The sequence below is a fragment of the Bufo gargarizans genome, chromosome 4 (genome assembly GCF_014858855.1).
Source record: "Bufo gargarizans isolate SCDJY-AF-19 chromosome 4, ASM1485885v1, whole genome shotgun sequence".
Lineage (NCBI taxonomy): Eukaryota > Metazoa > Chordata > Amphibia > Anura > Bufonidae > Bufo > Bufo gargarizans.
The window spans coordinates 187,802-213,723 of record NC_058083.1 but is presented as its reverse complement, the minus strand read 5'-3'; the positions used below and the strand labels follow the sequence as shown (position 1 = coordinate 213,723).

General features: G+C 58.5%; 1 protein-coding gene across 4 annotated transcripts; it reads left to right on the top strand.

Moving 5' to 3' along the window:
* The first annotated feature begins 272 nt into the window (after positions 1-272).
* Positions 273-24,492, top strand: CAD (carbamoyl-phosphate synthetase 2, aspartate transcarbamylase, and dihydroorotase). Of its 4 annotated transcripts, XM_044289410.1 has the most exons (45): positions 273-410; positions 1,863-2,002; positions 2,539-2,668; positions 2,747-2,889; positions 2,962-3,103; positions 7,711-7,882; positions 8,454-8,639; positions 8,819-8,931; positions 9,013-9,161; positions 9,237-9,368; positions 9,436-9,669; positions 9,899-10,120; positions 10,343-10,531; positions 10,604-10,728; positions 10,818-10,951; positions 11,036-11,148; positions 11,226-11,473; positions 11,552-11,798; positions 11,942-12,040; positions 12,266-12,490; positions 12,579-12,761; positions 12,881-13,099; positions 13,206-13,373; positions 13,513-13,695; positions 13,834-13,938; positions 14,018-14,263; positions 14,348-14,429; positions 14,512-14,678; positions 14,758-14,922; positions 15,266-15,397; positions 15,476-15,677; positions 15,832-16,022; positions 17,079-17,219; positions 17,291-17,386; positions 17,500-17,644; positions 17,810-17,860; positions 18,406-18,450; positions 18,593-18,759; positions 18,876-18,950; positions 19,031-19,243; positions 19,315-19,440; positions 19,582-19,737; positions 23,544-23,645; positions 23,724-23,818; positions 24,200-24,492. In XM_044289410.1, the coding sequence occupies exons 1-45, from the start codon at positions 320-322 to the stop codon at positions 24,300-24,302; spliced, it is 6,792 nt and encodes a 2,263-aa protein (XP_044145345.1). In that variant the 5' UTR covers positions 273-319; the 3' UTR covers positions 24,303-24,492. The 4 variants fall into 4 exon arrangements, with proteins under 4 accessions (XP_044145345.1, XP_044145347.1, XP_044145346.1 ...); XM_044289412.1 differs by lacking the exon at positions 17,810-17,860; XM_044289411.1 differs by lacking the exon at positions 17,810-17,860 and having other exon boundaries at positions 18,403-18,450.
* The last annotated feature ends 1,430 nt before the right edge of the window (positions 24,493-25,922 follow it).

Here is a 25,922-nt window from a genome sequence, read left to right as displayed (position 1 = left end):
GATCAGCCAGCCAAATCTATTTCTGGGCGTGTCTATGTAATGACCCTGGGCGTGGTCTTCTTACTTCTTATTGCCGCCCATTGGCTTTCCCTTCTTATCTCTGCGCTTTGAGCCCTCCCCTCCAGGGATTAATAAACTGTTTCTCTCCGCCCCCGATCTGACTCCGCCCACATGTCGCAGTCCTCACTGGTACCCTGCGTATTTCCATAGCGTTTAGAGCTCCTCCCCCTTTGTAGATGGGCAGCCCCCCCCGCTGGCCCCTCCCCCTCTGAGAACACGTGTCCCGGTATCAGGCCTGCCTGGCTGAGTCGTCTTTCACATGGCGGTGCAGGCAGAGCTGCTCCTGGAGGATGGAACCCGCTTCACCGGGCGCATGTTCGGGGCCGAGGTCCCGGTGTCCGGGGAAGTGGGTGAGTGTCAGGGGGGCATGATGTGTGTGAGGAGGAGAGGGGGGCATGATGTGTGTGAGGAGGAGAGGGGGGGGACATGATGTGTGTGAGGAGGAGAGGGGGGGGGGACATGATGTGTGTGAGGAGGAGAGGGGGGGGGACATGATGTGTGTGAGGAGGAGAGGGGGGGGACATGATAAGTGTGAGGAGGAGAGGGGGGCATGATGTGTGTGAGGAGGAGAGGGGGGGACATGATGTGTGTGAGGAGGAGAGGGGGGGGACATGATAAGTGTGAGGAGGAGAGGGGGGCATGATGTGTGTGAGGAGGAGAAGAGGGGGGGGACATGATGTGTGTGAGGAGGAGGAGAGGGGGGGGACATGATGTGTGTGAGGAGGAGGAGAGGGGGGGGACATGATGTGTGTGAGGAGGAGGAGAGGGGGGGGACATGATGTGTGTGAGGAGGAGGAGAGGGGGGGGACATGATGTGTGTGAGGAGGAGGAGAGGGGGGGGACATGATGTGTGTGAGGAGGAGGAGAGGGGGGGGACATGATGTGTGTGAGGAGGAGGAGAGGGGGGGGACATGATGTGTGTGAGGAGGAGGAGAGGGGGGGGACATGATGTGTGTGAGGAGGAGAAGAGGGGGGGGACATGATGTGTGTGAGGAGGAGAAGAGGGGGGGGACATGATGTGTGTGAGGAGGAGAAGAGGGGGGGGACATGATGTGTGTGAGGAGGAGAAGAGGGGGGGGACATGATGTGTGTGAGGAGGAGAAGAGGGGGGGGACATGATGTGTGTGAGGAGGAGAAGAGGGGGGGGACATGATGTGTGTGAGGAGGAGAAGAGGGGGGGGACATGATGTGTGTGAGGAGGAGAAGAGGGGGGGGACATGATGTGTGTGAGGAGGAGAAGAGGGGGGGGACATGATGTGTGTGAGGAGGAGAGGAGGGGGGGGACATGATGTGTGTGAGGAGGAGAGGAGGGGGGGGACATGATGTGTGTGAGGAGGAGAAGAGGGGGGCATGATGTGTGTGAGGAGGAGAGGAGGGGGGGGACATGATGTGTGTGAGGAGGAGAAGAGGGGGGCATGATGTGTGTGAGGAGGAGAAGAGGGGGGGACTTGATGTGTGTGAGGAGGAGAAGAGGGGGGGGGACATGATGTGTGTGAGGAGGAGAGAGGGGGGGACACGATGGAGGAGGAGAGGGGGGGGGACACGATGGAGGAGGAGAGGGGGGGGGGACACGATGGAGGAGGAGAGGGGGGGGGGACACGATGGAGGAGGAGAGGGGGGGGGGACACGATGGAGGAGGAGAGGGGGGGGGACACGATGGAGGAGGAGAGGGGGGGGGACACGATGGAGGAGGAGAGGGGGGGGGACGCCTGAAGTAGCCGTTCCCGCCCTCGGGTCATGGGACGTCCTTGCTGGGGGTTGAGGAGATGTATGTGACCTGACGTCTGCCCCTCTCTTCGCAGTGTTCCAGACTGGCATGGTGGGATACCCTGAGGCCCTGACAGACCCCTCCTACAAGTCTCAGATCCTCGTCCTCACCTACCCGCTGGTTGGTAACTACGGCGTCCCGCAGGATGAGCTGGATGAGTTTGGACTTAGTAAGGTAAGATGTGGGAGTGATGTGGCCGCCTGAGCCGGGAAGTCCTGAGCCCACCGCGGCCATGGTGCTGTGGGGCGTTGGTGGTGTGACCCCCCTACTGCTTGGCATTATCCAGAGGGATGTACGGGTCTCATCCACCCCCTGTCGGAGGACCTGTCGGTGGGACCTTGGCTCCACCCCCTGTCGGAGGTCCTGTCGGTGGGACCTTGGCTCCACCCCCTGAGGGGGTCGTGTGTCGGTGGGACCTTGGCTCCACCCCCTGTCGGTTTGGTGCAGTTTCTCTGGTGTTATCTGGAATTCTTCTTTTTGGCCTTGAGACGTGGAGTTCCGCTTGCTCGCCGCCGTCCTTGTGCTGATCATGTGATCGAGGGGGTGAAGTGTCTGCAGCTCGGTGCACTGCGGAGGCTCCGGCCTCTGGTCGTGTTGTCTGACCGCTCGGTTGTTGTCGCCCAGCACAGGAGCTGCTGCCGCCATTTTGCCTCCTTCTCGTGTAGGTTCCGTGTCACATGTGATATGTAATAACTTTCCTCCGCCCGCAGTGGTTCGAGTCCGGCCGGATCCACGCCGCCGGCTTGATCGTGGGGGAATGTTCGGAGAACCCGAGTCACTGGAGCTGCGCCAAATCACTTAACCAATGGCTTCAAGAGCAGGGGATCCCGGGACTGCAAGGTACAAGGGTCCGGAAGACGAATGACACAAGGCTGGGGTGCTGTGCCCCTCTCCCATGTAACGACCCTCTCTCTACAGGCGTGGACACCCGGGCCCTCACCAAGAAGATCCGGGAGAAGGGCACCATGCTGGGCAAACTAGTACCGCAGGGCACGGATGAGAAGCAGGTGCCATATGACGACCCCGGGAAGAGGAACCTGGTGCAGGAGGTGTCCCTGAAGGTGAGTGATGAGGTCAGTGCTGCGCCTCCTGTGGCTGCATGATCGCGTGTCCTCACTGCCGTGTCACTGCAGGAGCCTCGCGTGTTCAACCCTGGAGGTGACGTGAAGATCGCAGCTCTGGACTGTGGCCTGAAGTACAACCAGATCCGCTGCCTGTGCCAGAGGGGGGCGGAGGTGACCGTGCTGCCCTGGGACTCGCCAATCGACAGCGCAGGTAACAACCGGTATACGTGCGCGCCAGAAGTGCATACACCGGGCGTGTAAACATATGCACACATAGCAGTGTGATAGACAGCAGCTGGGATCATGCTGGGTGTGTATACATATACGCATACATATACACGGACCGGATCACGCAGGCATGTGTACACGTACTGTCTGTGGCTGGGATCCAGCCGGGCGTGTATACATATGCACACACTGGCATGTACCGCTCACACACTGCAGCTGGGATCAGGCTGGGCGTGTATACATATGCACACACTGGCATGTACCACTCACACACTGCAGCTGGGATCCAGCCGGGCGTGTATACATATGCACACACTGGCATGTACCGCTCACACACTGCAGCTGGGATCAGGCTGGGCGTGTATACATATGCACACACTGGCATGTACCACTCACACACTGCTGCTTGGGTCAGGCTGGGCGTGTATACATATGCACACTAGTATGTGTCACTCATACACTGCTGCTTGGGTCAGGCTGGGCGTGTATACATATGCACACTAGTATGTGTCACTCATACACTGCTGCTTGGATCAGGCTGGGCGTGTATACATATGCACACACTGGCATGTACCGCTCACACACTGCAGCTGGGATCAGGCTGGGCGTGTATACATATGCACACACTGGCATGTACCGCTCACACACTGCAGCTGGGATCAGGCTGGGCGTGTATACATATGCACACACTGGCATGTACCACTCACACACTGCTGCTTGGGTCAGGCTGGGCGTGTATACATATGCACACTAGTATGTGTCGCTCACACACTGCTGCTTGGGTCAGGCTGGGCGTGTATACATATGCACACTAGTATGTGTCTCTCACACACTGCAGCTGGGGTCAGGCTGGGCGTGTATACATATGCACACTAGTATGTGTCTCTCATACACTGCTGCTTGGGTCAGGCTGGGCGTGTATACATATGCACACTAGTATGTGTCTCTCACACACTGCTGCTTGGGTCAGGCTGGGCGTGTATACATATGCACACACTGGCATGTACCACTGACACACTGCTGCTTGGGTCAGGCTGGGCGTGTATACATATGCACACACTGGCATGTACCATTCACACACTGCTGCTTGGGTCAGGCTGGGCGTGTATACATATGCACACACTGGCATGTACCACTCACACACTGCAGCTGGGGTCAGGCTGGGCGTGTATACATATGCACACACTGGCATGTACCACTCACACACTGCTGCTTGGGTCAGGCTGGGCGTGTATACATATGCACACACTGGCATGTACCACTCACACACTGCTGCTTGGGTCAGGCTGGGCGTGTATACATATGCACACTAGTATGTGTCGCTCACACACTGCTGCTTGGGTCAGGCTGGGCGTGTATACATATGCACACACTGGCATGTACCACTCGCACACTGCAGCTTGGGTCAGGCTGGGCGTGTATACATATGCACACACTGGCATGTACCGCTCATACACTGCAGCTGGGATCAGGCTGGGCGTGTATACATATGCACACACTGGCATGTACCGCTCATACACTGCAGCTGGGATCAGGCTGGGCGTGTATACATATGCACACACTGGCATGTACCACTCACACACTGCAGCTTGGGTCAGGCTGGGCGTGTATACATATGCACACTAGTATGTGTCACTCATACACTGCTGCTTGGGTCAGGCTGGGCGTGTATACATATGCACACTAGTATGTGTCTCTCACACACTGCAGCTGGGATCAGGCTGGGCGTGTATACATATGCACACACTGGCATGTACCACACACACACTGCAGCTTGGGTCAGGCTGGGCGTGTATACATATGCACACACTGGCATGTACCACTGACACACTGCTGCTTGGGTCAGGCTGGGCGTGTATACATATGCACACTGGCATGTGTCACTCACACACTGCTGCTTGGGTCAGGCTGGGCGTGTATACATATGCACACACTGGCATGTACCACTCACACACTGCTGCTTGGGTCAGGCTGGGCGTGTATACATATGCACACTAGTATGTGTCTCTCACACACTGCTGCTTGGGTCAGGCTGGGCGTGTATACATATGCACACACTGGCATGTACCACTGACACACTGCTGCTTGGGTCAGGCTGGGCGTGTATACATATGCACACACTGGCATGTACCACTCACACACTGCAGCTGGGATCAGGCTGGGCGTGTATACATATGCACACACTGGCATGTACCGCTCACACACTGCTGCTTGGGTCAGGCTGGGCGTGTATACATATGCACACGCTGGCATGTACCACTCACACACTGCAGCTGGGATCAGGCTGGGCGTGTATACATATGCACACACTGGCATGTACCGCTCACACACTGCAGCTGGGATCAGGCTGGGCGTGTATACATATGCACACTAGTATGTGTCACTCATACACTGCTGCTTGGGTCAGGCTGGGCGTGTATACATATGCACACTAGTATGTGTCGCTCACACACTGCAGCTGGGGTCAGGCTGGGCGTGTATACATATGCACACTAGTATGTGTCTCTCACACACTGCTGCTTGGGTCAGGCTGGGCGTGTATACATATGCACACACTGGCATGTACCACTCACACACTGCAGCTGGGATCAGGCTGGGCGTGTATACATATGCACACTAGTATGTGTCTCTCACACACTGCTGCTTGGGTCAGGCTGGGCGTGTATACATATGCACACACTGGCATGTACCACTGACACACTGCTGCTTGGGTCAGGCTGGGCGTGTATACATATGCACACACTGGCATGTACCACTCACACACTGCTGCTTGGGTTAGGCTGGGCGTGTATACATATGCACACACTGGCATGTACCACTCACACACTGCAGCTGGGATCAGGCTGGGCGTGTATACATATGCACACACTGGCATGTACCACTCACACACTGCAGCTGGGATCAGGCTGGGCGTGTATACATATGCACACACTGGCATGTACCACTCACACACTGCAGCTGGGATCAGGCTGGGCGTGTATACATATGCACACTAGTATGTGTCTCTCACACACTGCTGCTTGGGTCAGGCTGGGCGTGTATACATATGCACACTAGTATGTGTCTCTCACACACTGCAGCTGGGGTCAGGCTGGGCGTGTATACATATGCACACTAGTATGTGTCTCACACACTGCAGCTGGGGTCAGGCTGGGCGTGTATACATAAGCACACTAGTATGTGTCACTCACACACTGCAGCTGCGGTCAGGCTGGGCGTGTATACATATGCACACACTGGCATGTACCACTCACACACTGCAGCTGGGATCAGGCTGGGCGTGTATACATATGCACACTAGTATGTGTCGCTCACACACTGCTGCTTGTGTCAGGCTGGGCGTGTATACATATGCACACACTGGCATGTACCACTCACACACTGCAGCTGGGATCAGGCTGGGCGTGTATACATATGCACACACTGGCATGTACCACTCACACACTGCTGCTTGGGTCAGGCTGGGCGTGTATACATATGCACACTAGTATGTGTCACTCACACACTGCAGCTGGGGTCAGGCTGGGCGTGTATACATATGCACACTAGTATGTGTCGCTCACACACTGCAGCTGGGGTCAAGCTGGGCGTGTATACATATGCACACACTGGCATGTACCACTGACACACTGCTGCTTGGGTCAGGCTGGGCGTGTATACATATGCACACACTGGCATGTACCACTGACACACTGCAGCTGGGATCAGGCTGGGCGTGTATACATATGCACACTAGTATGTGTCACTCACACACTGCAGCTGGGGTCAGGCTGGGCGTGTATACATATGCACACTAGTATGTGTCGCTCACACACTGCAGCTGGGGTCAAGCTGGGCGTGTATACATATGCACACACTGGCATGTACCACTGACACACTGCAGCTGGGATCAGGCTGGGCGTGTATACATATGCACACACTAGTATGTGTCACTCACACACTGCAGCTGGGGTCAGGCTGGGCGTGTATACATATGCACACTAGTATGTGTCGCTCACACACTGCTGCTTGGGTCAGGCTGGGCGTGTATACATATGCACACTAGTATGTGTCTCTCACACACTGCAGCTGGGGTCAGGCTGGGCGTGTATACATATGCACACTAGTATGTGTCGCTCATACACTGCTGCTTGGGTCAGGCTGGGCGTGTATACATATGCACACACCAGCCAGGTCCCTGCTGATCCGGTGCCCTCCATGTCAGGTGGTTCCTGTGCCAAGGTTGCAGTATTAGAGCCGGGATCGGTGCCAGGTTCTCCCTCTTCCTGGCATTACCTCTGCCCTGGATTGCAGCCATCCTGCCAGGGTGAGGGGGAGGAGCACATCCTAATGTTTTTATATCGTGACCTTCCACTCAGATATTGTGCCGCCTGGACCGCTCCTCCGCTGGTGGTGACGAGGCAGCGGGGCATCGCCTTCATGTGGATGGCAGTATAGTGGAGCCTCTGCATCTCCCACAGTTCAGCATTGAGCCAGCAGGGGGCACCTGTGAGCTGTTCTCACCCTCTGTAGTAGTTGCCACATGTGCCTTGAGGGCACCGTGCCCGTGCCGGCCCTTCACACCCAGTGCTGTTCTTCATTCTCCTCTAGAGTATGACGGCCTCTTCCTCAGTAATGGCCCCGGGGACCCCGTGTACTGCCAGCAGTCCGTGCTCCACATCCACCGCTACATGGAGGGCGAGAACCCAAAACCCCTGTTTGGAATTTGCCTGGGGCACCAGATCCTCTCCCTGGTGATCGGCGCCAAGACCTACAAGATGAAGTAAGTCAAGCCATGCCCTGTGTGCCAGTTCTCATTGTGATCTCAGGCCCGGCCATCACTGTGCTGGCAGCTGTGGCGCCCCTGATCTCGGGCCCAGCCATCACTGCGCTGGCAGCTGTGGCGCCCCTGATCTCGGTCCCGGCCATCACTGCGCTGGAAGGTGTGGCGCCCCTGATCTCGGGCCCGGCCATCACTGGGCTGGCAGCTGTGGTGCCCCTGATCTCGGGCCCGGCCATCACTGGGCTGGCAGCTGTGGTGCCCCTGATCTCGGGCCCGGCCATCACTGGGCTGGCAGCTGTGGTGCCCCTGATCTCGGGCCCGGCCATCACTGGGCTGGAAGGTGTGGCGCCCCTGATCTCGGGCCTGGCCATCACTGGGCTGGCAGCTGTGGCGCCCCTGATCTCGGGCCTGGCCATCACTGGGCTGGCAGCTGTGGCGCCCCTGATCTCGGGCCTGGCCATCACTGGGCTGGCAGCTGTGGCGCCCCTGATCTCGAGCCCGGCCATCACTGTGCTTCTGTCTCTGTCCTTGGGGAGGTCCTCTTCCTCTTATTCTTCTGCTGTCTCTCTAGATACGGAAATCGCGGTCACAACCAGCCGTGTATCCACGCGGCGTCCCAGCGCTGCTTCATCACTTCCCAGAACCATGGCTACGCTGTGGACCCCCACACACTCCCAGACGGGTGGTCTCCGCTCTTCACCAACGCCAATGACCACACCAATGAGGGAATCATTCATAACTCCAAGCCGTTTTTCAGGTGAGCGGGACTTATCATGGGGAGGTCAAGCGACCAGGAGGGGTCCTGTCATGGGGGAGGTCACCCGATGGTGGGGTTGTATGGCTTATCATGGGGGGAGGTCACATGGGGGGTTTGTCATGGAGAGGTCACGCCGTCCTCAGATTTGCACTCTTTCCTGACATTCGTTCCTCCTCCAGCGTGCAGTTCCACCCGGAGCACCGCGCCGGCCCCATGGACCTCGTCTGTCTCTTCGATGTCTTCCTGGACACCGTACGTGACATGAAAGCTGGGAAGACGGAGCTGCGCACAGGTAGGTGGCGGTTCTTGGAGGAGAGGTCATGTGACCTGTGCCGGTTGCGCTCTGTGCCACATCCATCTGGTCTCTCCTCAGTGAAGGAACGTCTCGATCACGTCCTGACCTACAAGGACTCCCCGAACGTGAGTGACCTGCAGAGCGGCCGCCCCCGGAAGGTGCTCATCCTGGGCTCCGGGGGGCTGTCCATCGGCCAGGCCGGAGAGTTTGACTACTCGGGCTCTCAGGTAGGTCCACTCCATGGCTGCGGGGAGGGTGGCCTGCTGCTCGGGACATTTCCCACAATCCTTTTCTTCATTTAGGCCATTAAAGCTTTGAAGGAGGAGAAAATTCAGACTGTGCTCATTAACCCCAACATTGCCACAGTGCAGACCTCCAAGGGGCTGGCCGACAAGGTCTACTTCCTGCCCATCACAGCGGACTACGTGACTCAGGTAGGTCTGGCGGGCGGCGGTGCCGGTACCGTCCTCTATGTTCTCAGTCTCACGATCTCCTCTGCAGGTGATTAAGAATGAGCGGCCAGACGGCGTCCTGCTAACGTTTGGTGGTCAGACGGCTCTGAACTGCGGCGTGGAGCTGACCAAGCGCGGCGTACTGGAGAAGTACAACGTCCGGGTGCTCGGGACCCCTGTCAGCTCCATAGAAATGACCGAGGACCGGAAGGTGTTTGTGGAGAAGATGGAGGAGATTGGCGAGCACGTCGCTCCAAGTGAAGCCGCCTTCTCTCTAGAACAGGTAAGTGGCCCTTGTGTCACTGCTGTCTCCACACCGGTCATCTGAGGTCCTGAACTATGAGACTACATCTCCCACCGTGCTCTGTGCAGACACTGAACCAGCATGAGATAACACTGCACTATATAAGACTACTGCCCTGTACTACATCTCCCACCGTGCTCTGTGCAGACACTGAACCAGCAGAGCTTGCGCTTTCTATTGAGTCTGTCCTCTCCGCGCTCTCTCGCAGGCACAGGCAGCCGCTGAACGGCTCGGGTATCCAGTTCTGGTGCGCTCGGCCTACGCATTGGGCGGGTTGGGATCCGGATTTGCCAACTCGAAGGAGGAGATGACGTCGTTGGTGTGCCAGGCGTTTGCCCACACGACCCAGGTGCTGGTGGATAAATCCCTGAAGGGCTGGAAGGAGATAGAGTACGAGGTGGTGCGGGACGCCTACAACAACTGCGTGACGGTGAGGACTGCGCTGGCGACCACATAGCAGGGCACTGGTGCCTGTGTAGGAGTATGTGCCCACTAGCGGGCAGTGCCCTCGTTAGATCGGTTATCACTGCATGATATGGAAAGCATCAGCGCGCAGGCCACGATCATGTCCAGTGCCCCATCTAGAGAGGGGGCAGTCTGCGTTGTGACGTTGCTGCCCCCTCATGGCGTCTGTGACTGACACCCCCTGCAGGTGTGTAACATGGAGAACGTGGACCCACTGGGCATTCACACCGGAGAGTCCATCGTGGTGGCCCCCAGCCAGACCCTGAACGACCGCGAGTACAACCTGCTGCGGAACACCGCCATAAAGGTGATCCAGCACCTGGGGATTGTGGGGGAGTGTAACATCCAGTATGCGCTAAACCCCGAATCTGAGCAGGTGAGTGTCATGTGATCGGGGTGCCATCGGGGAGGGGTCTCCGCGGGGATCTCACCTCTGCTCTCTCTGCAGTATTACATCATCGAGGTGAATGCTCGCCTCTCCCGCAGCTCTGCCCTGGCGAGTAAGGCGACTGGTTACCCCCTGGCATACGTGGCAGCAAAGCTGGCTCTGGGCATCCCACTGCCTGTCCTCAGGTACGGGGGATCCGGCGGCGGGGGGGCCACGCTCATGTGGCCGTGTTGATATTTATCGGTTGTCGTCGTCGTCTTCTTCTCTTCCTCAGGAACTCTGTCACCAATTCCACGACCGCCAACTTCGAGCCCAGCCTGGACTACTGCGTGGTGAAGGCGCCGCGCTGGGACCTCAGCAAGTTCCTGCGGGTCAGCACCAAGATCGGCAGCTCCATGAAGAGCGTGGGTGAGTTTCTGCTTGCTGTCAGTGAATGTCGTCACCATCGAGTTATTACGTGGGGCTGTGAGTTGATGACCTCTGTCCTCTCAGGTGAAGTGATGTCGGTGGGGCGGAGCTTTGAGGAGGCGTTCCAGAAGGCGTTGCGCATGGTGGACGAGAACTGCGTGGGGTTCGATCACACAGTGAAGTCTGCATCTGATGAGGTGAGCTGGAGGGGAGGCCTCTGTGATGGGGGGAGTCATAACTGAGACGAGGTCACTAAACTCCTCCCCCCCCCCAGGAACTGGCCACTCCCACCGATAAGCGGATCTTTGTGCTGGCGGCCGCCCTGCGCGCTGGTTACACCATTGAACGGCTGTACGAGCTGACCAAGATCGATCGCTGGTTCCTGCACAAGATGAAGAACATCACCGACCACGTGAACGCGCTGGAGGCATGCCGGGACGAGAATGCCATGCCGCGCAGTCTCCTGCACCGCGCCAAACAGCTGGGCTTCTCCGACAAGCAGATCGCACAGGCCGTGCAGAGGTGACTGTCCCCGTCGGTTCGCCCACCCCCACCCCTCAGGCGCGTCAGGTCCTGTAACCTTCCCTTGTTTTTCTGCAGCACGGAGCTGGCCGTCCGGAAGGTGAGGCAGGAATGGCAGATTCTGCCGCAGGTGAAGCAGATCGACACGGTGGCTGCAGAGTGGCCAGCGCAGACCAATTACCTGTACCTGACCTACAACGGCATCGAGCATGACTTGGACTTCCAGGAGCCCCACGTCATGGTGCTAGGATCCGGCGTCTACCGCATCGGCAGCAGCGTGGAGTTTGACTGGTGTGCGGTGGGTTGCATCCAGGAACTGCGCAAGGTGAGGCGCTGCTACCAGAGTAGTAGCTGCGGTGGAAAGTCTGGGGGGGCGGGGTCTGAGTGTCCTGGAGAGGTTGGAGGGGGGGGGGGCACGTTCTTCTGTGACATCACATCCTCCTTATTCTTGGGATTTCCTCACGGCAGATGGGCTTTAAGACTATCATGGTGAACTACAACCCGGAGACTGTGAGCACCGACTACGACATGTGCGACCGCCTGTATTTCGATGAGATTTCCTTTGAGGTAAGTGATGGTGATATAAGACTTATGGAGGGAGATGGACGCTCGCCGAGCTGTGGGGCAGGGTCGATCGGGGACGCTCGCCGGGCTGTGGGGCAGGGTCGATCGGGGACGCTCGCCGGGCTGTGGGGCAGGGTCGATCGGGGACGCTCGCCGGGCTGTGGGGCAGGGTCGATCGGGGACAATCTTGCCTGTTTGGAGTATAATCCGGACCTCGTCTTATTGCAGGTGGTGATGGACATCTATGAGCTGGAGAACCCGGAGGGGATTATCCTGTCCATGGGGGGGCAGCTCCCTAATAACATCGCCATGTCCCTGCACCGTCAGCAGTGCCGTGTCCTGGGCACTTCCCCCGAGGCCATCGACTCTGCTGAGAACCGCTTCAAGTTCTCTCGCCTGCTGGACACGATCGGGATCAGTCAGCCGCAGTGGAAGGAGCTCTCAGACACACAGGTGATCTCACATTCTGGGGGGCTGGACTTTGATAATTCCCCCCCCCCCCCCCCTCGTGATTTCTAACCGTCCATCTGCTTGTCTTCAGTGTGCGCTTCAGTTCTGTAACGCGGTTGGTTACCCCTGCGTTGTGCGGCCATCGTACGTTTTGAGCGGCGCTGCCATGAATGTGGCCTATTCTGATGATGATCTGGAGAAGTTCCTCACCAGTGCTGTGGCCGTGTCTAAGGAGTATCCGGTGGTCATCTCCAAGTTCATCCAGGAAGCCAAGGTGCGTGTGGTGGAAGCTGAGAGATGGGGAGAGGGTCAGCAGTCAGGGGGAGGAGGGGTGGGTTCGGAATATGAGATGCACCAGGGACTTCCCTCGCTGATCATATCCTTTGTCTCCAGGAGATCGACGTTGACGCGGTGGCATGTGACGGGGTGGTGGTCGCTGTGGCCATTTCTGAGCACGTGGAGAATGCGGGGGTGCACTCTGGAGATGCCACGCTGGTCACCCCTCCTCAGGATATCACCCCCAAAACTCTGGAGAGGATTAAGGCCATCGTCCACGCGGTGGGGCTGGAGCTCCAGGTGACGGGGCCCTTTAACCTCCAGCTGATCGCAAAGGTGACGTCACGTGTGCTGCTGAATAGCGTCATGGAAGATGTGGTGCTTTGTTGTATAGACTCCGAAGAGGCGTCTTATCCCTGTTAACCCTTCATTGTCTCTGCAGGACGATCAGCTGAGGGTGATTGAGTGTAATGTCCGAGTCTCCCGCTCCTTTCCCTTTGTCTCCAAGACGCTTGGGGAGGATCTGGTGGCCCTGGCCACGCAAGTCATTATGGGGGAAGAGGTGGAGCCACTCGGGCTTATGGCAGGCACAGGAATTGTTGGATTAAAGGTAAGTGACTGTGTCCTTTCTTCCCGAGTGCCGACCTCCTTCCACCACTTACCTCTTGACTGCTTACCTCCTCCATCACTAACCTCTTTACCCCCCTTCCCTTATTACTCACCTCCAGTGTTGCCTTGCTTCTTCTAAGGTGCCGCAGTTCTCCTTCTCTCGTCTGGCTGGAGCAGACGTGGTTCTCGGGGTGGAGATGACCAGCACCGGGGAGGTGGCTTGCTTTGGGGAGAACCGCTATGAGGCGTATCTGAAGGCCATGCTGAGCACCGGCTTCAAGATCCCTCAGAACAACATCCTACTGACCATCGGGAGCTACAAGGTGAGAACTTGGTGGGGACAGGTTGAACAGAGATGTTCCCCTGCTCCGACTGCAGTATGCCTCTGCAGCCTTTTGAATGCAGCTCTGGATAAGACTGGAGCCACTTATTGATGGGTGGTCTGTCTGTCTGTCTTACAGAATAAGAGTGAGCTTCTGCCCACGGTGCGGACATTGGAGAGCCTGGGATACAGTCTGTATGCCAGCGTGGGTACAGCGGACTTCTACACAGAGCATGGCATCAAGGTACGACCAGGTGACCAGTAGCCCTGCTCCGTGGCACAGGTCACTTGCAGGTGACATCTAACTGCCGGCTCATCTGCAGGTGAAAGCCATGGATTGGCCCTTTGAGGAAACGGACAACGATGGGGCCCTGAAGGAGAAGCAGCGGAGCATCATGGACCATCTGTCTGAGAACCACTTTGACCTTGTCATCAACCTCTCCATGAGGAACTCTGGGGGGCGCAGACTGTCCTCCTTTGTGACGCGTGGTTACCGTACCCGCCGGTTGGCCGTGGACTACTCGGTGCCCCTTATCATTGATATCAAGTGCACCAAACTGTTTGTGGAGGTGAGGTGGGGGGTGGAGGTGCGGGGGTCATCACAGTGATGGATGTAGTGTCAGGACCGGGTTTCAGATCTTCTTCTCCTTCAGGCTCTCAGGCAGATCAGAGTGGCGCCTCCAGTGAAGACCCATGTGGACTGTATGACTTCCCAGAAACTCATCCGCCTACCAGGTGAGGAGCAGAGACCTTTCGAGTATCAGCTGTATGTTAGTTCTGTGGTCCGTTACCTTATTTTGGGGTCCTCTTTGCACAGGTCTGATTGACGTCCACGTGCATCTGCGGGAGCCAGGCGCCACACACAAGGAAGACTTCTCGTCTGGAACGGCGGCAGCGCTGGCTGGTGGTGTGACCATGGTGTGCGCCATGCCCAATACCAACCCTGCCATCACAGACGCAGCCACATTCTCATTGGCGCAGAAGGTCAGTTACTGGTGCAGGTCCCGATGTACCCAGGTGGTGGGACTGAGCTCTGGTGACCCCTCATGTTTTGCCTCTTCAGTTGGCGGAGGCTGGCGCCCGCTGTGACTTTGCCCTGTTCCTTGGAGCGTGTTCAGAGAACGCGGGTTCCCTCACCCCCATCGCCAGCTCAGCGGCTGGACTGAAGATGTACCTGAACGACACCTACTCCCAGCTGAAGATGGACAACGTGTCCCTGTGGATGGAGGTGAGCATGACACCGGCTCTGCTACATGGTTGGGCCTCTGTTTTTCTGTGCTGGGTGGGGTCGTTATCCCCGTCTGCCCTGGTTCTGAGGTATCTTGGCTCCTGTTGGTTGGTAGGGGGTTTTGTGCCACCTTTACTGTTTTAGGAAGAGAGTGAGTATCTTGGGGGGTATCTTCACTGCTGATGGTCGCAGGAGCAGGTTCTCAGACGGCCTCTGTTTCTGTGGGAGGGGATATTTTGACTGCTTTTTTTGTGCTGTGGGGATATCTTTGCTCGGGTTTGGTGGGCCGGTGGTTTCTCAGTGAGTGCTACCTCCATCACTGATTCCTCTCTTCTGTTTCTAGCACTTTGAGAAGTGGCCCGCTCACTTGCCCATCGTGGCTCACGCTGAGAACCAGACGGTTGCCGCCATCTTGATGGTGGCGCAGTTGTACAAGCGATCGGTGCACATCTGCCATGTGGCCAAGAAGGAGGAGGTGGGTTCCTATCCTTTCTGATGTGAAGACCCTTGTAGACCTCTACAGACCCTCTCTCATCAGCTGATTCCTCCTTAGATTCTCATCATCAAGGCGGCCAAGCAGCGGGGGATACAGGTGACTTGTGAGGTGGCCCCCCATCATCTCTTCCTGTGTCTGGATGACCTGGAGCGGCTGGGTCAGAAGCGAGGCCAGGTGCGCCCCATGCTGGGCACCAGAGAAGACCTGCAGGCACTGTGGGACAACCTGGACATTATTGACTGCTTCGCCACAGATCACGGTGAGAAGAGACCCAAAGTGTAAAAGTCTCCCCCACCACACACATACCCAGATACGTATCTGTGTGCTCACATATGCAAATAAACATACCTACATGCCTAGATAGATACATCGCACACCTGTGGTGGTGTAACCTGTGGTCTCTGTTCTCTCAGCCCCTCATTCTGTGGAGGAAAAGGAAGGTCCTAATCCTCCTCCTGGATACCCGGGCCTGGAGACCATGCTGCCCCTTCTGCTTACTGCAGTCAGTGATGGGCGACTGACTATCGATGACATCATCAAACGGCTGTACGAGAACCCCCGAAAAATCTTTTCCCTCCCAGTCCAAGAGAACACATACATAGAGGCGAGTGCTCACTGCTCCACTTCTCCTTCCTCCAGCTTGCTTGCCTTCTCCTTCTTCCCCTGTTTGTATCCCCTCCACCTCTATCGCCTTCTCTTCATCCCTCGCTTCTCCTCTGCCTCTGATGGTCGCCTCCTCCTCCCTCCCTTCCCCGCCACCTCTGACTGTTGTCTCTTCCTCTGTCTTCTATTCCTCCCGCGCTTCCACTCCACCTATAGTCTCTACCACCCTCGCTTCTCCTCCACCTCTGACTGTCGTCTATTCCTCCCGCGCTTCCCTAACACCTGACCTCGCTTTTCCTCCTCCTCCACCTCTGGCTGTCTTCTCTTCATCCCTCGCTTTTCCACCTCCACCTCCACCTGTCTTCTCTTCATCCCTCGCTTTTCCACCTCCACCTGTCTTCTCTTCATCCCTCGCTTTTCCACCTCCACCTGTCTTCTCTTCATCCCTCGCTTTTCCACCTCCACCTGTCTTCTCTTCATCCCTCGCTTTTCCTCCTCCTCCACCTCTGGCTGTCTTCTCTTCATCCCTTGCTTTTCCACCTCCACCTGTCTTCTCTTCATCCCTTGCTTTTCCACCTCCACCTGTCTTCTCTTCATCCCTTGCTTTTCCACCTCCACCTGTCTTCTCTTCATCCCTCGCTTTTCCACCTCCTCCTTCACCTGTCTTCTCTTCATCCCTCGCTTTTCCTCCTCCTCCACCTCTGGCTGTCTTCTCTTCATCCCTCCCCTCGCTTTTCCTCCTCCTCCACCTCTGGCTGTCTTCTCTTCATCCCTCGCTTTTCCACCTCCACCTGTCTTCTCTTCATCCCTCGCTTTTCCACCTCCACCTCCTCCTCCACCTCCACCTGTCTTCTCTTCATCCCTCGCTTTTCCTCCTCCTCCTGTCTGCTCTTCATCCCTCGCTTTTCCACCTCCACCTCCTCCTCCACCTCCACCTGTCTTCTCTTCATCCCTCGCTTTTCCTCCTCCTCCTGTCTGCTCTTCATCCCTCGCTTTTCCTCCTCAACCTCTGACCCTCTCCTCTCTCTCTCTCCCCCCCCCCCCCCCCCCCCCATAGGTGGATCTGGAGCAGGAGTGGACCGTCCCGCAGTCCATGCAGTTCACCAAGTCTAAGTGGACTCCGTTTGAAGGGATGGAGCTGAAGGGTGCGATACGCAGGGTGGTTCTCCGAGGGGAAGTCGCCTACATAGACGGCCAGGTACTAGAGCACACAACCCCCATCATCTCCTCTGTATTCTACCTGTACTGTGCTCACTGTCTGTTCCTCAGGTTCTAGTGCCGGCCGGTTATGGTCAGGATGTCAGGAAATGGACTCCACCGCTGGTCGCAGCCTCGCAGCCGGCGCCCCCTAAAGAGATGGTGAAGGTGAGTAAGGGGGGGTAAAGAACCCTCTCAGCCAATCAGTGGTGCCCAGAGGGGGGGTCACACAATAATTGAGCGTTCTCGCCCGTCAGTAATGTCTGTTCACTTTCTCTCAGACTCCAGAGCGTCACCGTCATGTCACCATGCAGAGCGAGACCATCCGCAGCCGCGCTCCCAGCCCCCGCAGAGCCGGCCCCGCCGGAGACGCCCGCTTCCATATGCCCCCCAGAATCCATCGCTCCTCTGATCCCGGGTTACAAGGTGAGAAACTTTGTGAGTAGGACAAGGTCAGGACAATCTATTCACTGACAGCAGGCAGAGATCTGATGCACTTTTTACTGTACTGGACCTATAGACTTGACCTGAAGGCGGGGGGGGCAGTCATGTGACCTATGCCATCAGCTAACCCTTTATCACTATATCCAGTGCTCAGGAGGACATCCTCATCTCTGCATCGGGGCGGCAGCGCCAGGAGCGGTAACTGTACCGGAGGGGTCCATAATCACTGGGGGAGGGGTGTGAAATTCTCAATCACCAGACGCCACCTCCAATATCAGCCGCTGATTATCGCCAATCATCCGCTAATCAGCCAATCACTGCTGGGAATAGTGGGAGGGGCTTATATAGAGAGCCCGCCCCTTCCCTCAGCAGTGAGGTAATTTACACAGTGGTGTCCATGATTGGTCAGAACTGTAACTCCAGTCACATCCAAAGCTGCTGCAGCACCCTGTCCTATACTCCAGTCACACCCAGAGCTGCTGTTACATCATTGACACTCTAGTCCTCTCCAGAGCTGCTGCTGCTGTTCTCTTGGTACACCATTTCTAATGCACCAGTCATATCCAGAGCTATGATGTGAGTGCAGCTCTGGAGGTGACCTGTGCTGTGGTTTGCGGCCCCCTCTGTGGGGGTCAGTATATGTGACGGGGTAACGGTTCTTGCCTGCACGCTGTGGCGGTGTGTGTACGTACGTGTGTCCTACCCTCGCTGAGCGTCTACATGCCTTGTCTTTGTGTCAGCAGCTGATGAGCAGAGGGAGCGAGTGGCCAAGAAGCCTCCAGAAGCAGGTAGGTATCTGCCCCCGGCCGGAGCCCCTCCCCCTGTCATGGCCGCTGTCTTTCTGGTGGGTTATTAGGGTGGAGCCTGTTGTCCTTACTGGGGGGTGGTCGAGCAGCAGCTACTTATAATGTCGTCATCTTGTGGTTGCAGATCTCTCCACCATCCAGGACGGTTACCCCCACCCGCCCCCGATCCCTCGCCTCATGTCCCCCCAGAACATGCCCATACAGACTGTCCCCCACGTGCAGACCTCCCCGCTGCTGCACCCCTTCATAGGACAGCACATCCTGTCCGTCAAGCAGTTCAGCAAGGATCAGGTGAGCCCCGTGTCCGGGAGTAAGGATTCTACTCCAGTCACATTCAGAGCTGCACTTCCCAGCAGAGGTTTTGTGTGCAGCTCTGGGTGTGACTGTAGACTGCTCTTGTCTTGCAGATGTCGCACCTCTTTAATGTGGCGCACACGCTGCGGATGCTGGTGCAGAAGGAGCGCAGTTTGGACATTCTCAAGGTTCCTGGCGTCTTACAGTTTCCCTCCTCGGCCGTGCCGCTGTCCAGCTCCGTTCCTCATCGCTCTGCTCTTTCCTCTAGGGTAAAGTAATGGCCGCCATGTTTTTCGAGGCGAGCACACGGACCAGCAGCTCCTTTGCGGCAGCCATGCATCGCCTGGGCGGCTCTGTGCTCTCGTTTTCGGAGACTACGTCGTCCTCTCAGAAGGGGGAGTCGCTGGCGGACTCTGTTCAGACCATGAGCTGTTACGCGGATCTGCTGGTGGTGAGACATCCAGAGCCAGGCGCTGTGGAGGTAGGTGTGCTTCGCCATTATTCTACCGCCATCCCCACTGCCCGGGTATTAACTCTTCATGTCTTCCTCAGCTTGCCGCTAAGCACTGCCGTAAACCAGTGATCAATGCGGGAGACGGGGTGGGAGAGCATCCAACACAAGCCCTGCTGGATATCTTCACCATCCGGGAGGAGCTGGGCACCGTCAACGGGATGACGGTAAGTGCTGCCATGCTGGGAGGAGGAGGGGGCACATACTTATATACCCGTCTTCGATGGTGAGAGTCCCATACGTTTCACGCCCTCTTTGTGGTACATGATGTGTCGCTACCAGGTATCGCCTTGTCTCCTCCCCTCTAGATCACCATGGTCGGAGATCTGAAGCATGGCCGCACAGTCCACTCTCTCGCCTGCCTCCTGACCCAATACCGCATCAATCTGAGATACGTGACGCCGCGCAGCCTGCGCATGCCCTCCAAGATCGTCCACTTTGTGGCTTCCAAGGGAATCAAGCAGGTGAGGGTCCGGGCTGTGTCGGGGGGTAATGGGTCGGTCTGGTATGCTGGTGACACTCCGGGGGGGGGGGGGGGGGGGTGAAGGGCCGGTCTGGTATGCTGGTGACTGTCTGGGGGCGGGGGGGGTGACGGGTCGGTCTGGTATGCTGGTGACTGTCTGGGGGCGGGGGGGTGATGGTCGGTCTGGTATGCTGGTGACGGGGCGGGGGGCGGGTGATGGGTCGGTCTGGTATGCTGGTGACGGGGCGGGGGGGGGGGGGGTGATGGGTCGGTCTGGTATGCTGGTGACGGTCCCAGCGGGGGGGGGGGGGGGGTGATGGGTCGCTCTAGTATGCTGGTGACGGTCCCGGCGGAGGGGTGATGGGTCGCTCTGGTATGCTGGTGACTGTCCCGGCGGGGGGTGATGGGTCGCTCTGGTATGCTGGTGACTGTCCCGGCGGGGGGTGACGGGTCGCTCTGGTATGCTGGTGACTGTCCCGGCGGGGGGTGATGGACTGCTCTGGTATGCTGGTGACGGTCCCGGCGGGGGTGATGGGTCGCTCTGCTATGCTGGTGACGGTCCCGGCGGGGGGGGTGACCGGTCGGTCTGGTATACTGGTGACGGTCCCCGGCGGGGGGTGATGGTTTGCTCTGGTATGCTGGTGACAGGGCGGGGGGGTGAAGAGTCGGTCTGGTATGCTGGTGACGGGGCGGGGGGGTGAAGAGTCGGTCTGGTATGCTGGTGACGGGGCGGGGGGGGTGATGGTTTGCTCTGGTATGCTGGTGACGGGGCGGGGGGGGTGATGGGCTGCTCTGGTATGCTGGTGACAGTCCCGGCGGGGGCTGATGGGTCGCTCTGGTATGCTGGTGACGGTCCCGGCGGGAGGTGATGGGTCGCTCTGGTATGCTGGTGACGGTCCCGGCGGGGGGTGATGGGTCGCTCTGGTATGCTGGTGACGGTCCCAGTGGGGGGTGATGGGTCGCTCTGGTATGCTGGTGACGGGGCAGGGGGTGACGGGTCGGTCTGGTATACTGGTGACCGGGGGGGGGGTGATGGGTCGCTCTAGTATGCTGGGTGACGGTCCGGGCGGGGGGTGACGGTCCCGGCGGGGGGTGACGGGTCGGTCTGGTATGCTGGTGATGGTCCGGGCGGGGGTGTGACGGGTCGGTCTGGTATGCTGGTGACGGTCCCGGCGGGGGGTGACGGGTCGGTCTGGTATGCTGGTGACGGTCCCGGCGGGGGGTGACGGGTCGGTCTGGTATGCTGGTGACGGTCCGGGCGGGGGTGTGACGGGTCGGTCTGGTATGCTAGTGACGGTCCGGGCGGGGGGTGACGGGTCGCTCTGGTATGCTGGTGACTGTCCCGGCGGGGGGTGATGGACTGCTCTGGTATGCTGGTGACGGTCCCGGCGGGGGTGATGGGTCGCTCTGCTATGCTGGTGACGGTCCCGGCGGGGGGGGTGACCGGTCGGTCTGGTATACTGGTGACGGTCCCGGCGGGGGGTGATGGTTTGCTCTGGTATGCTGGTGACAGGGCGGGGGGGTGAAGAGTCGGTCTGGTATGCTGGTGACGGGGCGGGGGGTGAAGAGTCGGTCTGGTATGCTGGTGACGGGGCGGGGGGGGTGATGGTTTGCTCTGGTATGCTGGTGACGGGGCGGGGGGGGTGATGGGCTGCTCTGGTATGCTGGTGACAGTCCCGGCGGGGGCTGATGGGTCGCTCTGGTATGCTGGTGACGGTCCCGGCGGGAGGTGATGGGTCGCTCTGGTATGCTGGTGACGGTCCCGGCGGGGGGTGATGGGTCGCTCTGGTATGCTGGTGACGGTCCCAGTGGGGGGTGATGGGTCGCTCTGGTATGCTGGTGACGGGGCAGGGGGGTGACGGGTCGGTCTGGTATACTGGTGACGGGGGGGGGGGGTGATGGGTCGCTCTAGTATGCTGGTGACGGTCCGGGCGGGGGGGTGACGGTCCCGGCGGGGGGTGACGGGGTCGGTCTGGTATGCTGGTGATGGTCCGGGCGGGGGTGTGACGGGTCGGTCTGGTATGCTGGTGACGGTCCCGGCGGGGGGTGACGGGTCGGTCTGGTATGCTGGTGACGGTCCCGGCGGGGGGTGACGGGTCGGTCTGGTATGCTGGTGACGGTCCGGGCGGGGGTGTGACGGGTCGTCTGGTATGCTAGTGACGGTCCGGGCGGGGGGTGACGGGTCGCCTCTGGTATGCTGGTGACGGTCCGGGCGGGGGTGTTGACGGGTCGGTCTGGTATGCTAGTGACGGTCCCGGCGGGGGGTGACGGGTCGCTCTGGTATGCTGGTGACGGTCCCGCGGGGGGGGTGATGGGTCTCTCTGCTCTGGTATGCTGGTGACTGTCCCGGCGGGGGGTGATGGGTCGCTCTGGTGACGGTCCGGGCGGGGGGTGATGGGTCGCTCTGGTATGCTGGTGACGGGTCGGTCTGGTATGCTGGTGACAGTCCCGGCGGGGGGTGATGGGTCGCTCTGGTATGCTGGTGACGGTCCGGGTGGGGGGTGATGGGTCGCTCTGGTGACGGTCCGGGTGGGGGGTGATGGGTCGCTCTGGTGACGGTCCGGGTGGGGGGGTGATGGGTCCGCTCTGGTATGCTGGTGGCGGGGGGGTGACGGGTCGGTCTGGTATGCTGGTGACGGGTCGGTCTGGTATGCTGGTGACGGTCCCGGCGGGGGGTGACGGGTCGGTCTGGTATGCTAGTGACGGTCCCGGCGGGGGGGTGACGGGTCGGTCTGGTATGCTAGTGACGGTCCCGGCGGGGGGTGACGGGTCGCTCTGGTATGCTGGTGACGGTCCCGGCGGGGGGGGGGTGGGTCGCTCTGGTATGCTGGTGACGGTTCCGGTGGGGGGTGATGGGTCGCTCTGGTATGCTGGTGATGGGTCGCTCTGGTATACTGGTGACAGTCCCGGTGGGGGGTGATGGGTCGCTCTGGTATGCTGGTGACAGTCCCGGCGGGGGGTGATGGGTCGCTCTGGTATGCTGGTGACGATCCCGGCGGGGGGTGATGGGTCGCTCTGGTATGCTGGTGACGGTCCCGGCGGGGGGTGACGGGTCGCTCTGGTATGCTGGTGACGGTCCCGGCGGGGGGTGACGGGTCGGTCTGGTATGCTGGTGTCGGTCCCGGTGGGGGGGTGACGGGTCGCTCTGGTATGCTGGTGACAGTCCTGGCGGGGGGGTGACGGGTCGCTCTGGTATGCTGGTGACAGTCCCGGCGGGGGGTGACGGGTCGCTCTGGTATGCTGGTGACGGTCCGGGCGGGGGGGTGACGGGTCGCTCTGGTATGCTGGTGACGGTCCCGGCGGGGGGTGATGGGTGGCTCTGGTATGCTGGTGACGATCCCGGCGGGGGGGTGATGGGTCGCTCTGGTATGCTGGTGACGGTCCCAGTGGGGGGTGATGGGTCGGTCTGGTATACTGGTGACCGGGGGGGGTGATGGGTCGCTCTAGTATGCTGGTGACGGTCCGGGCGGGGGGGTGACGGTCGGTCTGGTATGCTGGTGACGGTTCCGGCGGGGGGTGATGGGTCGCTCTGGTATGCTGGTGACGATCCCGGCGGGGGGTGATGGGTCGCTCTGGTATGCTGGTGACTGTTCCGGCGGGGGGTGATGGGTCGCTCTGGTATGCTGGTGACTATCCCGGCGGGGGTGATGGGTGGCTCTGGTATGCTGGTCCCGGCGGGGGGTGATGGGTGGCTCTGGTATGCTGGTCCCGGCGGGGGGTGATGGGTGGCTCTGGTATGCTGGTGACGATCCCGGCGGGGGGTGATGGGTCGCTCTGGTATGCTGGTGACGGTCCACACTCTTGTAGGAGGAGTTCGGCAGCATTGAGGAGGCGCTCCCGGACACAGACGTGCTCTACATGACCCGGATACAGAAGGAGAGGTTTGAGAGCAAGGAGGAGTATGACAATGTGAGTCTGCGGGTGTCACCGCTGTGGGGGTCGGGTGTACAACTCGTGCTCTGGGTGACGCCGGGTCTTTGTCTTTAGTGTTTTGGACAGTTCATCCTCACCCCACACATCATGACCCGTGCCAAGAAGAAGATGGTGGTGATGCACCCGATGCCACGTGTCAATGAGATCAGGTGAGCAGCAGGCGCCCTGGCCACAAATCACTACTACTCTCACCATCCTGTGCCATTGATATTACTGTGGACTTTTCACCCCGGTGTACGGCCCCTGCGGTGGGGCGGCACTTTACGATGTCTGTGAACCCTGGGGTCTTGGAGCAGTGTGGGAGGGGTTGGAAGTTTTGGTATAGAGATGATGTGGGGGCCGAAGTCGAGTGGAACCTTACCATGCGATGGGTTCCTGAGCGGAGTCCTTCCCTCTGCTATGGAGGAGGATAGTCTGACCCCACTCACCTCATACTATGAGGATACGGACCCCCGCCATCCTCCTCGCTGTGTGGTCACCCCCACTATCCTCCATGTGCCTCATCTTCTCTTTGCTTGTTCTCCCCTCAGTCTTGAAGTGGACTCGGACCCTCGGGCAGCGTACTTCCGCCAGGCCGAGAACGGGATGTACGTGCGGATGGCGCTGCTGGCCACAGTCCTGGGAAAGTACTGATACAGAGAGCTGTACACTAGACCATCCCCCGGTGCCCCCCGAGAGACGTTCCTGATTGGATGATACGTGCACTGTCGTCCCGCTCACCAGTCATTCCCATCTCCAGTTATCCCAGTCACACTGGTTACATTACATGACTTCCTCATCTAACGCTTTTTTCTGATTGTCGTGACTCTCCCTGAGGCCACACCACCCGGTGACATCACTGCCATCTTTTCGGCAGACAGTAAAGCGCTCTGTGCTAGTGGCTGTCCTCTGTGGGTCACGTCTGATCTGTGCTGCTCTGATTAGTCGCTCGTAGATGGCGGGACGCTCGGACTGGTTTTATATGTGAAGATACAGGGAACTTTGCTTTTCCTCCTTTTTCTAAATAAAGAGAATTCTCTAAATTATTCCGATTTTCCTCCGTGTTCTGGGATTACGCGTCGTAGGGTCTCAGGTTTCTGCTCCAGTCACATCTAGAGCTGCAGGGAGGATTTGGCTGGCTGCCTGGTTCAGACTGCGCAGTCTGCCATAGTGTAACAAGTACATGGATGACTACTACCCTCAGCATGCTCTCCCCCCATCCTCCAACAGCAGGACACATGACCAATCTGGTTATTCTGCTTTTATTTATACATTATATGTAACAATATACAGACACAATATAACACAGGCTCTGTCCATGAGTGGCCCCGGTGCCCGATCAGTGGCCCCCGTGACCTCCATGATGCTTCTTGAGCATGGGCTGTAATAGAAAACAGAATCTGATTAGGAGATGGAGGGGCCGCTCTGTGGTACATTACTGGGATTATGAGACGAGGGGCCGCTCTGTGTTACGTTACTGGGATTGGGAGATGAGGGGGCTGCTCTGTGGTACATTACTGGGAGATGGAGGGGCCACTCTGTGGTACATTACTGGGATTATGAGACGAGGGGCCGCTCTGTGGTACATTACTGGGATTAGGAGACGAGGGGCCGCTCTGTGGTACATTACTGGGATTGGGAGATGGAGGCCGCTCTGTGGTACATTACTGGGATTGGGAGATGGAGGCTGCTCTGTGGTACATTACTGGGATTGGGAGATGGAGGCTGCTCTGTGGTACATTACTGGGATTAGGAGATGGGGGGCCGCTCTGTGGTACATTACTGGGATTGGGAGATGGAGGCCGCTCTGTGGTACATTACTGGAATTAGGAGATGAGGGGCTGCTCTATGTACATTATTGGGAGATTAGGGGCCGCTCTGTGGTACATTACTGGGATTGGGAGATGGAGGCTGCTCTGTGGTACATTACTGGGATTAGGAGATGGGGGGCCGCTCTGTGGTACATTACTGGAATTAGGAGATGAGGGGCCGCTCTATGTACATTATTGGGAGATTAGGGGCCGCTCTGTGGTACATTACTGGGAATAGAAGAGGAGGGGCCGCTCTGTGGTACATTACTGAGATTGGGAGATGGAGGCTGCTCTGTGGTACATTACTGGGATTAGGAGATGGGGGGCCGCTCTGTGGTACATTACTGGGATTGGGAGATGGGGGGCCGCTCTGTGGTACATTACTGGGATTGGGAGATGGGGGGCCGCTCTGTGGTACATTACTGGGATTGGGAGATGGGAGGCCGCTCTGTGGTACATTACT

Coding starts and splice junctions, on each gene's coding strand:
- CAD (XM_044289410.1), top strand. CDS start 320: ATGGCGGTGCAGGCAGAGCTGCTCCTGGAGGATGGAACCCGCTTCACC. Junction 411..1,862: donor CCCGGTGTCCGGGGAAGTGG/GTGAGTGTCAGG, acceptor CTCTCTTCGCAG/TGTTCCAGACTGGCATGGTG. Junction 10,532..10,603: donor TAAACCCCGAATCTGAGCAG/GTGAGTGTCATG, acceptor CTCTCTCTGCAG/TATTACATCATCGAGGTGAA.